The sequence below is a fragment of the Pteronotus mesoamericanus genome, unplaced genomic scaffold, assembly GCF_021234165.1.
Source record: "Pteronotus mesoamericanus isolate MK-2021 breed Mesoamerican mustached bat unplaced genomic scaffold, CSHL_Meso_final contig_202, whole genome shotgun sequence".
Taxonomy (NCBI): domain Eukaryota; kingdom Metazoa; phylum Chordata; class Mammalia; order Chiroptera; family Mormoopidae; genus Pteronotus; species Pteronotus mesoamericanus.
This window is the reverse complement of record NW_026555086.1, coordinates 13,796-28,978: the sequence shown is the minus strand read 5'-3', so window position 1 is coordinate 28,978 and position 15,183 is coordinate 13,796. Positions and strand designations below refer to the sequence as shown.

The following is a 15,183-nucleotide window of genomic DNA, read 5'->3' as shown; positions in this document are numbered from 1 at the left end:
CAGGAGGCAGCCCTCGGAATGTCCTCTCACGCAGAATTTCCGGTTTCATTTGTTGTCAGCTGCTGCTGCCCACTCTGAGCTCAGACGCCCCTTCCCCTGCCGCCCGGCCCCTTCCACCCTGTTAACCCTCGTGTGCAGTCCCTGAAATGAGAAAGGGGCTTAAAAATGCTTTTTAACAACTTCACAAGTCAAGTGGCTCTCTGAAATATTTAGGAAATGCATCGTCACCCCTGGCTCCAGCATCCCCCGAAACCGCACAGGAGACACAACATCGTGGGTGCTTCTTCCCGCCCAGGGGTGTCATCACCAGCAGCCTGTTTCCCCTCTTACAACAAACACCCCGAGGAGGCTCCTCAGCACGCAGGGCGGTGATGTCTGGAACACTCAGGCTTCCTCGTCCTGGTCTGAATTGATCTGAAGATGACACAGAAACAGAACCTGCAAAGAAGAAGCCCCATCAGGTCTAAATGCCTCTCAGCAGGGCTCTCTGAACGAGACCAGAGTCTGCCCTTTGCTATTCCTGACCTACATTTTTGGGAATGGGCCTCTGCCATCCTCTGGGAAGCAGATGGGAGGGATAGTCTCTCTTTTGCCTCTTGAGGCCGAGGTGGGCATTGGAGCTTTCTCTGGGAGACGAGATTAACCACCTCTTACTTTTAAACATTATTTTTCTACCATCACTCAAAGACATGATTATTAATTTTATTTTGTTTATTATTTAATATTATTTTAATAATTCTGTTTTATTGTATTTTTTCCATTACCATTTGTTCCCTTATCTCCTCTTCCACCGCCACTCGCCCCCCCCTATTTATTTTTATGTTCATCTGAGGACATGTCTATTGATTTTAGCGAGAGGGGAAAAGAGGGAGAGAGAGTGAGAGAAACATCGATCTGTTGCCTCCTGCATGTTTCCCGGCTGGGGACCGAACTCACAGCCTAGGCAACGGTCTGACTGGCAATCGACCTGCGGCCTTTTGGTTTACAGGACACAGCTCAACCAGCGGAGACACGCTGTCAGCCTAAACAATGATTTTTTTTAAAGCCTTCCTCAGTAAATCCTAAGAAGTCCGATCTTTGAAGACAGCATCTGTGGGTGACATTCCTCCCCAAGGGCAGCTCCCAGAGGCTGGGTCCAACCCTGCCCAGGGCCATTGGTGTGGGCGCCAGGCCTGGGGCCAGGTCAGGCACAGTTAGGGCCGAGCCTGGGAGCCAAGACAAACCTGCCAAGTCCCGGAGAGGCCTCCCTGACCCCAGCTGCGGAGGGCGGCGAGCTGTGCTGCGTTCGTGGCTGACTGTTCTGGCGAGTGACCCCCTCACCTGGCCAGCTCTGGCCCCCCAGCTCGCCTGCAACTCCCTCACCTGGGTGGGATACAACCAGAACATAAACCAGGTGGGGTGGCCACTGTGTGTGGTCACAGAGGGAAGGGAGTGATGGAGGCAGCTGGCCACGATGTCCTGTCACCTCAGCGGCTGATGTCCTTTTTGCCCACGGATTGTTGGCCTGTCCCATCCAGGGACATCGCAGTGTGAGGTGGAGGGGTTGGGAAGCCAACAGGTGCAGCTGGAGAGGCCTTGGAGGCTCGCCAGATGTCACAGGGACAGGACAGTGAGCTCAGGGCCTGTCAGGGGACAAGAGACTCAGAATCCAGCAGATGTCAGGCTGCACGCACTCCTTGGAGCCTCCTCTTCAGAACAAGGCTGGTGGCTGCCAGTTGCTGACAGGTGGGCGGGCGGGGTCTGTGAACACCCAGCTGCCTGCACAGGGCAATCTGAGACTATGTGACGGTGCCAGCAAGGCTGAAGCAGAAGGGTTTGTTTCCGACTTCCTTTGAGAGCCGCACACCCTCTTCACAACACGGACCAGCCCAGTTGTGTGGAGGAGGGGCTGGACGAGGACTGCCCGAGGGACAGCATGTGGGTTTGGGGGCGTCCAGGAGGCCGGCAGCCACACTAAGAACGCGGTTTGCTGCTGAAGGGGAGGGAGAGGGAACAGACCACTCTCCGCTCACCTTGGATCCGTGGGCTCCGGGGTCAGTCCTCGTGGGGGTGGAGGCGGCCGCCCCTTGGCAGCCTGTGGGTCCTGCTCCCCACTGTGCAGCCCGGTGGCAGCCCCTCTGCCCGCATCACAGCACACGCTGCCCCTCCCGCTGCCCATGCCGGGAGCCACAGAACGTGGAAAGTTTATGGCGTTCTCTCCAGGGAAAGAAGCACAACCCAAGACACACACCTTTTTTTGTTTTTTGTTTTTTTTTTAACAAAAGCATGACAAAAAAGAGAAAACAATAGTTGGTATTTATTATGGAAATCCACATAGTTCATGTAGACTCTCCTCACAAGCCTGGTGTTGGGAGAGAGACAGAAAGGTTGTTGTTCAGGTCATGGGGGTGGGTGTCCCCCCTTGGTGAACCCACCCCAGCAGGAACTGGATGGGTCACGCGTAGGCCCCCCTCATGCAGAGGAGGGTATGATGGGGCCTCGCTGTGTGCCGTCTCTGTGTTCAAGTCAGCGCTGGCCCTGAGAGAACCCTGGCCCCGGGGGCGGGGCCCCCTCACTTGCACACAGGTAGGTGTGTACCCTGTTCTCACCCTGAGTCTCCCTGGACTCCCACGCACTGGGTCCCCAGGAATTCTGTGTTCCTGGGCCACCGCGGGCATGGTCTGGGAATGGGCGGCCAGGAATGACCAATGCTGCGCATATCTGCTCTGCTCACAGCGTGTGCACTGTCTCAGCAGACTTCACGTAACAAACAGGTTTAAAGATTCAATAAATGAGAGTTTTGAGACGGTGTTTGTGGTGTATTAGGCCCCACAGGGCCAAGGGCCAAGGTAAGAGCATTGCAGAAGCTGCTGAGATCAGGCTCACAAACTCCGCATGCAGGCAAGGGGCACCCGGGTCAGGCAGATGCTGCCCCCAGACTCAGTTCCCAGCAGGCACTGGCCGAGGGCCTAGGCCCACAGGTTGTTCCCAGTACCGCCTGCCTGTATGGAGGAGGCTCTGAAGCTGCCCGGGCTCTGTGGGAGGGTCGTGACCTGGAGGGAGGCATGTGCCCGACCTCAGGCCTCCTTTCCAGGGCTGCGGAGTCTGAGTGGGGAAAGCGGTGGTGTCTGCTCAGTCTCTGAATTTGGCTGCAGCCCCCTAGCCTGTCCTTATCTTCCCTTGTCCAGCACTAAAGACCCGGAAGATGTGGCACCGAAAGCTGTTCAGCACGAGACCTGTGATCTCAGCCACCCTCTGTGCCAGATTCTGCCTGTGCTGACTCGGCCTTGAATGTCAGACCTAAGGGCTGGGGTTACCTTCCCGTGGTACAGGCTAGGACAAGGGCCCAGAGGGGCGGGGAATCTCGCAGTAGGTCACCCAGCTGGAGAGGCAGAGCTGAGACTCAGACCCGGCAACGACTGGTCGGGAGTCCGTGGGCTGCGCACCGCGAGGCGCTGGTCCTGGGGGGCCCACGAAGAGAGAGTGAGGCAGACCAGGCGCTGCGGAGCCAGGCTCCCACCCGCGCACACGCACCCGCCCCTCCCTGCCTCTCACCTCTGAGGCTCCAGAGGTTGGAGGACAGGAGGGGAAGCAACAAGAGAAGCAAAGGGAGGGGTGGGGAGTTTCTGCGGAGAAAGGGAATTGCCTTCCCTGGTGAGCCTGTCTCATACGAGGGGGGCATCAAAACCACAGAATTACCTCCTGGAGGGCCAGCCCCTGTGGTCCAGGCTCCCCCCAGGTGAGTGTTGTAGGGACCCATCTGTGTCTGCGCACCAGTTGGTGGTGTGAGAGGCTGCGTTCGGCCTCAGTGAAAATTTTTTGAAGACTCTTTCAACACGTTTGCCCATTTCACGACGGGTGACGTACGCGTGCACCTGCCCACACCGCGCAGAGTGTTCAGCAGGTTTTGACCACAAATGGCATGACCCCCGCGCTCTACCCTCCCTATTTATCCCATCGCACCCTGAGTGACTTGTTTGTTTCTCTGGATGAAAAAAGTCCTCAGAGGGAAATGTTTTGCCAGTGTGAGAGAGGTGAAAGGGAAAAATAGCAGAAGCATTAAAAGGCATCAAAATCAGCAAGTTCTGAGCAGTGGAAAAAAAATCTTGATAGGAGTATTGCATCAAATGGAGAGTACTTTGAAGGTGACTGAAGTTTAAACATGTAAGAATAAATATGAATTATTATAAATTCCGGGGTTTGTTTTGGTTCCCTTCTGGATACCTCCCCTGGGCAGTAACCTAACTGGACTGGCTCCAAACTTAGGCCTTTGCAGGAGTTGAGTTTCTTTCTGTTGCTGAGAGTATGAGATCTCTGAGGCCCTCCCGCAACTCTCTGCTGCCACTGATAAGGGGGAATAAGGTGCATGGGGTTCAAATTTGTGTGGGGACAAAACTTTTTAGAACAGGAGGCAAAAAAAAGGAAACCACAAAGAAGGTTGGTGTTGACATCACCATAGCTTTTAAAGAACTCATCTCTTGTTATGAAAGTGGAGGATTTGTTTAGCCAGTTACTTCTTTACAAACAATATTCTTAGGGAGCCTAGAGGGCCAGTACACTATCTAAGGTCCTGTCAGAGATGAGGTGTAAAGTGTGTGGTGGCTACATTTGTCCTATGGCTGTTGAGATGCGATTTAATGCTAATGACTTAACTCAGCTTCCCTGCAAACACAGGGCTTCTCTCCTGAGTGTGTCCTCTGGTGTATGATGAGAACTGACTTCCGTGCAAAGCCTCTCCCACACTCCCTGCAAACATAGGGCTTCTCCCCTGAGTGTGTCCTCTGGTGTATGATGAGAACTGACTTCTCTGCAAAGCCTCTCCCACACTCCCTGCAAACATAGGGCTTCTCCCCTGAGTGTGTCCTCTGGTGTATGATGAGAACTGACTTCCGTGCAAAGCCTCTCCCACACTCCCTGCAAACATAGGGCTTCTCCCCTGAGTGTGTCCTCTGGTGTATGATGAGAACTGACTTCCGTGCAAAGCCTCTCCCACACTCCCTGCAAACATAGGGCTTCTCCCCTGAGTGTGTCCTCTGGTGTCTGATGAGAACTGACTTCTGTGCAAAGCCTCTCCCACACTCCCTGCAAACATAGGGCTTCTCCCCTGAGTGTGTCCTCTGGTGTCTGATGAGATGTGACTTCTGTGCAAAGCCTCTCCCACACTCCTTGCAAACATAGGGCTTCTCCCCTGAGTGTGTCCTCTGGTGTATGGTGAGAACTGACTTCCGTGCAAAGCCTCTCCCACACTCCCTGCAAACACAGGGCTTCTCCCTTGAGTGTGTCCTCTGATGTATGGTGAGCTTCGAGCCATCATGGAAGTCTTGCCCACACCTTCCATACTTGATTGTTACACTTCTTGACACCCCTACTCCCACAAATAATTTCTCTGTGTGCTCTGGATTCACTTTCTGGCCTGTGCTGGGCTTTTCCTCCATCATTCCCTCACACTCACTACAACTCCCCATTTGTTCGCTGGGAAGTTTCAAAAAGGCCTTTGAAATCTTCCTCTGTCGGATCCCTTTAAGCAAGGGTTTGGACCTTTCTCTGCCCTCTCGATCTTCAGTGGTGCCATCCCAGCTCTGGGTGTCCGCCCGCTGCTGCTGCTGCTGCTGCTGCTGCTGCTGCTGCTGCTGCTGCTTCTGATCCTCTGGGCAGGGCTCCTCTGTTTGGGGGTGCTGTCTCGCAGACGCTCCTGGGAGACCCTGAGAGGGGTGGCTGCGTTTCACGTGCTGGCTGAGGAATTTCTGACTGGAGAAGGCCAGAGCGCAGGCGGGACACGGGTGGACCTCTGGCTTTGGTTCTGTGGAAAGAGGAAGTTTTGGTCACTGCAGATGCTGACAGGGCTGCCTGAGCTGCATGCTGGGTCTCCGGAGAAGACCTGCCCCACGAAGCTTTCTTCCTGCGGGGACAGTGCAAGCTCTGTCTCCCGCAACGGGTTCCGATTTCTCTTTTCACCTCTACGCACTACATCGTCTCCGGATCCAGAGAGCCCGCATCAGGGGTGTCGGCCAACGCTGCCCAGACCAGGGGCTTTCGAGTAGCATCGGAGGCTGCTTCTCTCCCTCAGTGAATGGAACCGCAGTGACCTTTCTCACGTACGTGTATCGAGTCATGTTAAAGAGAGAAACCACAGGCCCCACCTAGGAATTGCTTCCCCCTCAGTTTTCCAAAATCACAAAACAAAAATATCTCCTTCCTCAAACACCAAGTATTCATACCGGATTTCATTCCGTGTTAGCTCGTTTCAAACACACTAGGAAGTCCTGTTTCTAACTGCCTCCAACTCAACTCCTTGCCCGCCGGACTCCCATTCCACTCCTGCCAGCCCGCCATCCTCTCTGGCGCGGAGGTGAAGTGATCTCTGAGGGGATTCCCCACTGCAGTTTGTTTTCCAACATTTAACAAAGCATAACCTCGGAACAGATTCGCTCTCTGGCTTCTGCTGGGCTCTTCCTCCGCCGTTCTCTCGTGCTCACCCCGCCACCGAACACGGCGCAGTTGTCCCACCAGTGGCTCAGCTCAGATAAGCACTGCGTTTCCAGCTGCTGAGGCCTGTCCGCCCTCCGTTCTCGCCCTCTATGCCCGAGACAGAGACCGCGCGGCCCCCAGCCAGCTCAGGGCCCACCCCTGTCCCTCCCGGCACCAGCGGCTCCCTCCGTCTGGGGTCCCTCACCCACAGGCGTTTTTGTAAATGTCATCTCCTGAGAGAGCCCCTCCCTGAGCATCTGCCACACTGCACCTCCCCTGTCAGTGATCCCAGGCACTTGTTGTGGATTCGTTTTCATACAGTGTGTCATACGACGCACATGCAAGCACGCATCCCTGGGTTTCCCTCCTTCACTGTCAGCTGCTCGAGAGCAGTGATTCAATTATGTTGATCTGCATTTCCAGTTTCCGGAACTCTGTGTGTCACAGAGCAGGAACTCACAACACAACTAACTGAAATAATGAATAAATGCATATTAACATGCACATTTCATTTAGAAATATAAATGAAATTAGGAAGAAACAGCTATAAAAAGGTCAGAAAAACCTGTTTTAGCGAGAGAGCTAGTCAGTGCTTAAAAACTTGTGTTTTGCTCTGACCAGGGTTGCTCAGTGGGTTGGGTGTCGTCTCACAAAGCAAAAGGTCATGGGTTTGATTCAAGGTCAGGGCACATGCCTGGGTTGAGTGTCTAGTCCCCATTTGGGTCAGGGCGCATATGAAAAGTAACTGATCAATGTTTCTCTCACACATGGATGTTTCTCTCCCTCTCCACCCCCCCCAAATAAATAATTAAACTCTTTTTTAAAACTTGGGTTTTGTTGTTTTTTTGGCCTTTAAGTCTTTCAGTACTAAATGCTGTTGTGTATTTAGTGCATGAAACATTTTAAAAATTAGCACGGAAATTAAAAATATAAAAATTCCTTGTAAGAGTCAAAGGCATATGAAATGAATCCTTCATTTCTGAAGCACGCAATGTGAAACTTTACTGACTTTGGAGTGGATTTTACTCTACTTAAGAGCTGGACACTCAACAGTTCTGAAGAGAGCTCTCTCTTTTCTTTCTGTTTTGAAGGAGAACAGTGGTGCCCACCTCTCCCAGCCGTGAGCTCGCTCTTCCACTTGCTGCCCCACTTGATGCCCAGCTCCTGGCCGTACTCGTCCCCGTACCAGACCAGCAGCTCACAGCCCGGCCTGACGACCCGGCAGGTTCGGTAGAAAATCTGCCTGTGATACTGAAAGGCCACCAGGTTCTGCTCTTCATCATCCCGGGCACAGTTCACATACCTGGGAATGAGGCAGATGAAGGGAAAGAAAAGCACAGCGATGAGTCCCCACTACCTGTCACCTGCTCCTCCAGCTCCTCACTGATGGTTAAGGCCCTCCGGCTCTGACACCGCCCACTTCCCACAACGCCCCCGGGGAACCTTCTCTTCTGTCCCAGCCTCTGTCAGGAAGTCAGGCAAAGGCCTCTCTCTTAAGTCCTGATTACAATGTGCGTCCTGCCTCTCACCATTTTCTAGAGCCCAATTCCAGATCCAAACTCCGCCCTGATTGGCCATAAAACCCAGTGACCTCTGGCTTCTCTAAATGTTAAATCAAGTTTTGTTTCCTGCCACAGACCCTGGTGCTTGATCTAGACTCTGCTTCCAGGTGAGCTCACATCATTCCATACTCTAGCCAAGTCCATTTTCTCTCCAGAGGCCTTTCTCCAATCTCTCTGCACTTTACTCAGGGCACCATTCACTTGTCTCCCCAAAGTTCCCATAGCAACTTGGAGGTCTCTCTGTCTTAGAAAAAAACGCAGAACAATAACAGCTGATTCACATTCTGTTTCCCCTGATGAAAGAGAGCCCCTCAGAAAAGAGGCCCATGACCATTCCTCTGCAGGCCTCAGAACCCAGTTCTAGTTAGAACTGAGGCTGGAAAGATGTTCTGCCCTCACAGCCTTAGGCTCTCCTTGGTGTAGGCTATGCTGGCACTGTGCATGTCTCCAAACAGAGGAAAATTATATTAAATATTTCTAAAAGCAATTGTTTCATGTCGGTCTGCAGTAAGTCCTTCATAAGGACATGGGTGTGTGATCTCTTTAAGTAATAAATTCCTCTGTCGAAACTGGAACATAGCAAGTGCTTAATTAATTTCATTTGATAAATTAAAGTGCAATCCAGTGTCCCAGGAGAATCTAGGCTCTTCAAGGTTTTTTCTCCCCCAGTGCCCACATTTTGTCTGGCATACAGCTTTATATTCTGAGGACATACGCTATATTTCTACCTCCTTTTTTTCTAAATGTCTCTTGATATGAAAGGACACTGTACAGAGAAAAAAGGAACAAAGGGTTGAGGGAGGCCGTTGAGGGAGGCATGATGCCAGGGAAAGACATAGGGGCCTGTGGGGCGAGAGCCCTCTCTGGCACCCAGGGACCTGCTGACCGCACCTCATCCAGTTGGAACAGGTTTTGTCCTTTCCATCCACGTACTCATAGCAGTTTCTCCCTTTGGTGATCTGCATTTCAGGAAAAGAAGTTAAAGGATTTTTTTGGTGGGGAGGTAATGGTCAGAAGAATTATTTAACTCTACTGTCATAAAAGCTCTTTCCGCCCACATGGGGGTTCAACTGTCGATTGTGACGACATGATATTTTTCCTACTCATTTTCTACACATCTGAGTCTATCTGTACAATCAGAGCAGGAGCGCCACGAGGGAGGAGCCTCTCCTCTGTGTCTGTACCACTTTGCTCCCACTCACTCTATGATCCTGAAACAGGAGCCCCATGTTCATGCAAAGCCCACTCAGCACATGGAGCTGACCATATTGTCCCCCTCCATGTCCAGCATGTAGAAGGTGAGGTCCCACCAGATCATGGGAGGGGAGTGGGAAGCCGGAGGACAGGACAAGAGGTAAACACTTCTCACCAGCCAGGAGTATCCGCCGTTGGCTGCCTCTTCGTCTTCTGTGGTCAGGCCCTCGTAAGGGCCAAAGTGCAGACCCACTGGCAGATCAGATGCTTCATTCCACACTCCAAGCCCAGCCTCAGGGATGCCCGATGGTCCGATTCTCAACCCAGGGGGCAGAGTGAGGGCTGAGCGGTTGGGATGTCCTTCGTCCACTGCAGTGTCTTTTACAAATGTAGGGGGTCCGTGCACAGCACAGCTGTCAATGAAGAAGTTCTGACACTTCTCACAATCTGGAGGTGAGAGCAACAGTGGTTAGGGAAGGTATAGTGCATGTTCCTGGACATGAAGAGTTTCAGGGAGAGCCCAGGAACTCACGTCACTGAGCCCCAATCCTGCGCTCCTGGTCAGTGGAAGAACGGATCGATTTAGGGACCAACTGCCTAAATGAAATTATTTTATCAAGGCATAACGTGCTACTTTGTGAGCGTCACTTACAGAGGTAGTCGTCATCCTGGGGCTCGCTGACTTCTTGGTACACATAGCCCTTTCTTTCTCGTAGGCTATACATCTTCACGTCAATCTCCTTTCTCCTGAGATCTAAGTTGGAGAAGCGCAGGTGAGCGAGGTTGGTGGGGTCTGGAGTGTTAGACTCTGTTTTGACAGAAAACACACAATTTCCTCCCATCAAATTATCACCTGTCTCTTCTGCATACTCTGGTATTTTCCTCCATTAACTATTGGTTCAGAGAAACCTGAGTCCACACTGGCTGTAGATGGCCGATTCAATTTTAGGTTCTAGATCTTTCCATCATCAGGTTTAACTTCCCAACCTTCACTCATTCATAAAATATTTATGGAGGGCACATTATGTGTAAGGCATTGAGTAAAAGCCTGTGCAAACAACACTAAGAAGGTATGGTTGTTATTATCACAGATGGATTTCTTGGACAACTTGCATGTGTCCATTGTTTACTATTTTCAAACAGTATATGAGTGATGTATTCTTATCTTCACTTTACACAGTAGCATTCAGGAGCTCAGAGAATTTATAAGATTTTCCCAGAGCTCCAGTGTTAACTTCAGTCTCAGCTTCATCCAGCTTAAATACAGGTGTATCCAAAGTCTTCCCTACAGACCAAGGCCATCCTCATGTCATTCTACAGGACTTAGAGTAACTAAACTTTCCAAATGATTTTTTCTTACCCAATTTTTGTCTAGAGTGCTCTCCAGAGGTACTTGCTGCTCCAGGAGGGGACTCTGGTTTCTGGGCCAGCTCTGAGCCACTTGCAGTCCCCCAATTTGCTGTTCCGGACAATTCCTTCAAACTAGATTCATTGCTTAATGGTGGTCTGGACATGGCCTTCAATGTAAGAGTCACATATTAAAAGACAACATGCATTTATTTAATTCTCTAGGGCTTATATTTTCATATGCATGAGTTTAATTAATACTTCAACAGCCTTTGGAAATACCTGGGGAATATGAATATTAAAGGGAGAAGAAAGGGTCTATATGGGTTTTGAAATCAAGACTAGAACCCATACCTTAGGCTCTTTCTTTTCAATTTTCTCTGTGATAGTGAGAGTGAGGGATATTTGGATCAGAATAAAGAAATAGTTGGCAGAAACACATCTAGACATTAAAGGAAATGATGGTAAAATTTGCAAACTGCTGTATCTTGGAAAGAATATTTATAATTAGATTAGCTGGTTCCCACCAATTTTGTTTGAATAAGTTTGTACCACCTGCCAGTTCTCTTCAGTTTCCTGATCTATAACACACTCATTCTTAATGTTACAGTGAACAAGAAATAACACGATGTTCACTAAAGTGTTTTGTGAGCTATGTAATACAGTATGAATGTGAGATTATAGTCCTGCTATCAATTTACCCCTCAGCCATCTTCGAAATCTCACAGAAACTATCTTCAGCGTTCATTGACCCATTCTAGTTTAATTTGCAATTGTGAAATCTTTCATTTGGCAAATGTTCAGGGGGCCCCTCAGAGGCCCTGATACTTCTGAGAAAAATCTGGTATGGACCAGCCTCTCAAAGATGTCACAATGCAGAGGCAGGCAGGCTAAACAAAGGATTCCAAACAGGATGAGAGTGGCCTTATTAGCGCTCAGAGAGAGAAGCTGTTACTTCCTCTTACGGGATGGGCATTTGAAATCGGTTCTAGATGGATGAGTTTCTGTTGCGCAGTGTGTAACCTATGTGAAGTCCTTAAGCCATTTTATTATGTGCTGTTTCTCAATCATCAAATCTGTAGCTCCTCAGGGATGGGAGATGCTTTCTTAGAGTCAGACGCTCTGGTGCTGGGGAGCCTATGTTTTTCTTTATCTGGGACTGTCCACTGTACAAACTGCCTATGCATCAGACACTTCCCTTGCAGGGGTGTCCAACCTGCTACTCCTGAACCACATGCAGCTCCAGATGGCTGTGAATGCGGTCCAACCCAAAGTTGTAAATTCACTTAAAACATCATGAGATTTTTTTGTGATTATGTGTCACAGTGTATTTAATGTGTGGCCCAAGACAATTCTTCCAGTGTGGCCTAGAGAGGCCCATGGGTTGGACATCCCTGCAGGGTCTTAGTGTGTCTCTTACTTCAGCATAGCAGAAAAGAATTGCAGTTGAAATCATCAGTGAGATGAATTATGTAATGATACACAGATAAGACAGTGTAAACTTTATAAAACGATGACAGTTTCACTGAGTAAGTGGTTTAGGGAAGGAGCTATGGATTAGATTGCACGGCCTCTGAGACATAGAATCAAACATTTCTCTGTCTCTGAAACTCTGCATTCTCCTGCTCTTACTTGCATTTGTACCCATGGGGGTTTTCTTGTCAAGAGGATTTGGGAAATACTCACCTTGTGGTGTTTACTCTGTTCTCCTCTGAAGGCCACCCGGGAAGGTTTGGCTAAAAGATGAAGAGAAATCAGTGTTCTGGTTGGTAAATGTTTCCCAAATCTTGAGATTTTCATTAGGTACACAGAATTCTTAATCAAGGGGTAGTCGAAGGGCAACCCAAGGATGACTGGAAAATATTTCCTGAGCTATCATTAAGGACTATGCCTTTCCTGGGGGCACCAACGAATATTTTTAAAATGCTTTAAAAAATTAGACAAAGCATCATATGTGCTTAGTCCTACATTCATAAAGTATCTATTTATGTGTAAATAAATATAAACAAACAAACAAACAAGCAAGCAAGCAAGCCCCGGCTGGTGCGGCTCGTTGGATGGAGCGCCGGCCTGCGTGCGAACCGCAGGGTCGCGGGGGCGAGTCCCAGTCGGGGCTCAGGCCTGGGTGCGGCCGCGTCCCCAGCGGGGGGCGCGCGAGAGGCCACCACGCGTGGAGGTTTCTCCCCCTCTCTTCCTCCCTCCCTTCCCCTCTTTCCAGGGGAAAATAAGTAAGTTATGTTTAAAAGCCTTCCTTATTAAAAAAAATAAATTGGCCTTTCATGACAAAAATAGAATACAGGTCATGTAACTGCAGGAACCCCGTTCCTGAACCACGACCCTTCCTCCTTCCTGTCCTCTCCGTCGCCACGGGCTCGGGGCGCCGCGGCCGCCTTGCCTTCCCGGACTCTCGTCCTCCCACCGCCGCACGTCGGGCCGCCCGCACGCGCCCGCGGCCATTGCATCCCGGGCCGCATCCCGCAGCCGTGGCCGCGGGGCCTCGCCGCCGGCGGCCTCACAGCCGCGGCCCCGGAGAGCGGGCCGGCCCGCCCTGCCCCCGCGTCGCGGGGCGGCACAGCGAGGCGCGGCCGGCCCGGAGCCGGAGCGAAGGTCCGCGGCCCCTCCGGCCCGGGACCCCAACCCCCTTAACCGCCACGAGGAATCCGCTCCGCACGGCGCCGCTCGCCGCCAGCCTTCCGCCCTCGCTCGCGACGGCAACTGCTCTGCGGTCGTTCCTTCTCACTCACTCCGGTTTGCATCGCGCGTGTACACGTCATCATTGCACACACCGGGAACGCCCGCCCCGCGCCCCGGCGCTCACCGCGCTGCCTGGGGGTCCATTCCGCGTCGGAGCCGTCGCTGTCCTCCGCCGGGGCGGCCTGCCTGCGGCGGCACATGAAGGCCGGTCGGGGGGCCCGGAGACCTGGGGAGGAGCGAGGCCTGTCCCGCGCGCGAAGGGCTGCAGCGCCGCGAGGCCGCCGCCCGCCGCCCCGCCGCCCCGCCGCCCCGCCGCCCCGCCGCCCGCCGCCCCGCCGCCGCGGCGCCTCACCCAGGCTGAGGAGCGCCTCGTAGTTGCGCTTCACGTTCCTGTAGCGGCTCTTCTCCCAGGCCCCCATCGCGGCCCAGGCGTCCCGGGAGAAGTAGGCGGAAATGTCCCTGAAGGCGTCCTCGGCCTGCGGGCGCGGTCGGTGGCGTCGGGGAGGCCCGCGTCCCCGAGGCGGCTCCGGGCCTCCCCGCGCGCCCCCGCCGCCGCCGCCGCTCACGCTCGGCCTCTGCGCCGCTCTCCGCGCTCCCCGCTCGGGGCTCGGCTGCGGGGCTCTGTCGGGGTCCATGGCTCCCGGCCCCGGGCCCGGCGCCTGAGGAAGGAGACGGCGCTGAGAAGGCTGGACGCCTCTCTCCCCGCGGGCACGGCGCCCAGAGAGGGAGACGTGGGGGCCCAGCGGCACGCGGGGTGGATGCGGCGAGGCCGCGCGGGCACGCGGACTCGCCCACGGCGGGGGCGCACGGGGGCCGCCTCTCCCTGCGCGCAGCCTCCTCAGGAGCGGCTCACGACGCGGCCCCGACGGCTGCGCGGGCCTGTGGCAGCCCCGGGAGCAAGCCTCCCTCAGGGACGGAGTTCTGGATCCCTCCCGGGTTCCGGGGACGTCCGCCCGTGACGCTGCGCAGTCTCTAGGAGACGGGCACCTCTCAGGCGCCGGGACTTGGGGGCCCTCGGGACAAGACCTGGGGCCTCTCCGGCCGAGGGCATTTACGGTGCTGGGGGAAGAGGATGCGAGACCTCAGAGGCTGAGGAGATCTGGGGTCTCTCACTACGGGCTTTAGGTTCCCCGACCTTGCGTTCCCAGGACGACGGCATTTAGGGTTTCTGACTTTGGGGAACTTAGGTTTTTCTGGGAGAGCCGTAGGTAGGGTGCTCCGCGCTGAGGGGAATTGGGGTTTTCAGGGTGTCTGGCGGTCAAGCGTTGGGGGATTTAGTGTTCATCTGGGCGAGGAGATGTGGGGTCGTCCGATTAGCGGGCGTGGAGCTCCTCGTGGCTGAAGGGACTTTGGAGCCTCTTAGGATGAGGGCATCAGGGGTCTCTTGGGCTGGAATGTGAAGGTCGCGGGCTAAGGGTTCCACATGGCAAGGTCCCCCGTTTTTCTGTCAGTGTCCCGGGGCCCCTGCCGCGCTGCCCACCCTGGTCGTCGTTTCCCAGCTCCCGCGCTTCCCGCCCTCAGGAGGTGTGACGCGGGGAGGTCCAGGTTCCAGCCAATATAGCTGAGTCGGCGCAAACGGCCAATCATTGCTGAGCTCGCAAGGCCCTGCCTGCCAATGGGCGGTCAGAAGAAGCTGGAAAGGAGGAGAAGGGGGCGGAGCCAGCCCTTCAGTCCTGGGCTCGGGACTGGCCGACGGAAGACCCGCCCCATCCCGCGGGGATTGGTTGCTCCGGGTCCGGCAAGTGCCTATCACGCAGCCTGCGGGGAGGACTGCAGCTGGGCTGTTTTCGGTTTCCGCGGCTCGCTTGCTTCCCAGCGGCTGGTGAGGGACCTGCCCCGCAGGATCTCGGGGCCCCGAGCCCTGGCAGGTCTTTAGGGTGGACGTGGCCCTCCTGATGCCTGATAAAGAGTCTTAGTTCTTCCAGACTGTAGTCGGGAC

At 53.5% G+C, this 15,183-nt stretch overlaps 1 protein-coding gene across 1 annotated transcript; it reads right to left on the bottom strand.

The window, feature by feature from the left end:
• Positions 1–4,619: 4,619 nt before the first annotated feature.
• Positions 4,620–13,879, bottom strand: PRDM7 (PR/SET domain 7). Its single transcript, XM_054570266.1, has 9 exons — positions 13,597–13,879; positions 13,369–13,470; positions 12,237–12,286; positions 10,564–10,720; positions 9,856–9,957; positions 9,379–9,650; positions 8,901–8,968; positions 7,557–7,750; positions 4,620–5,779 (listed from the first exon to the last, which is right to left on the bottom strand). The coding sequence occupies exons 1-9, from the start codon at positions 13,877–13,879 to the stop codon at positions 4,620–4,622; spliced, it is 2,388 nt and encodes a 795-aa protein (XP_054426241.1).
• Between the last annotated feature and the right edge of the window lie 1,304 nt (positions 13,880–15,183).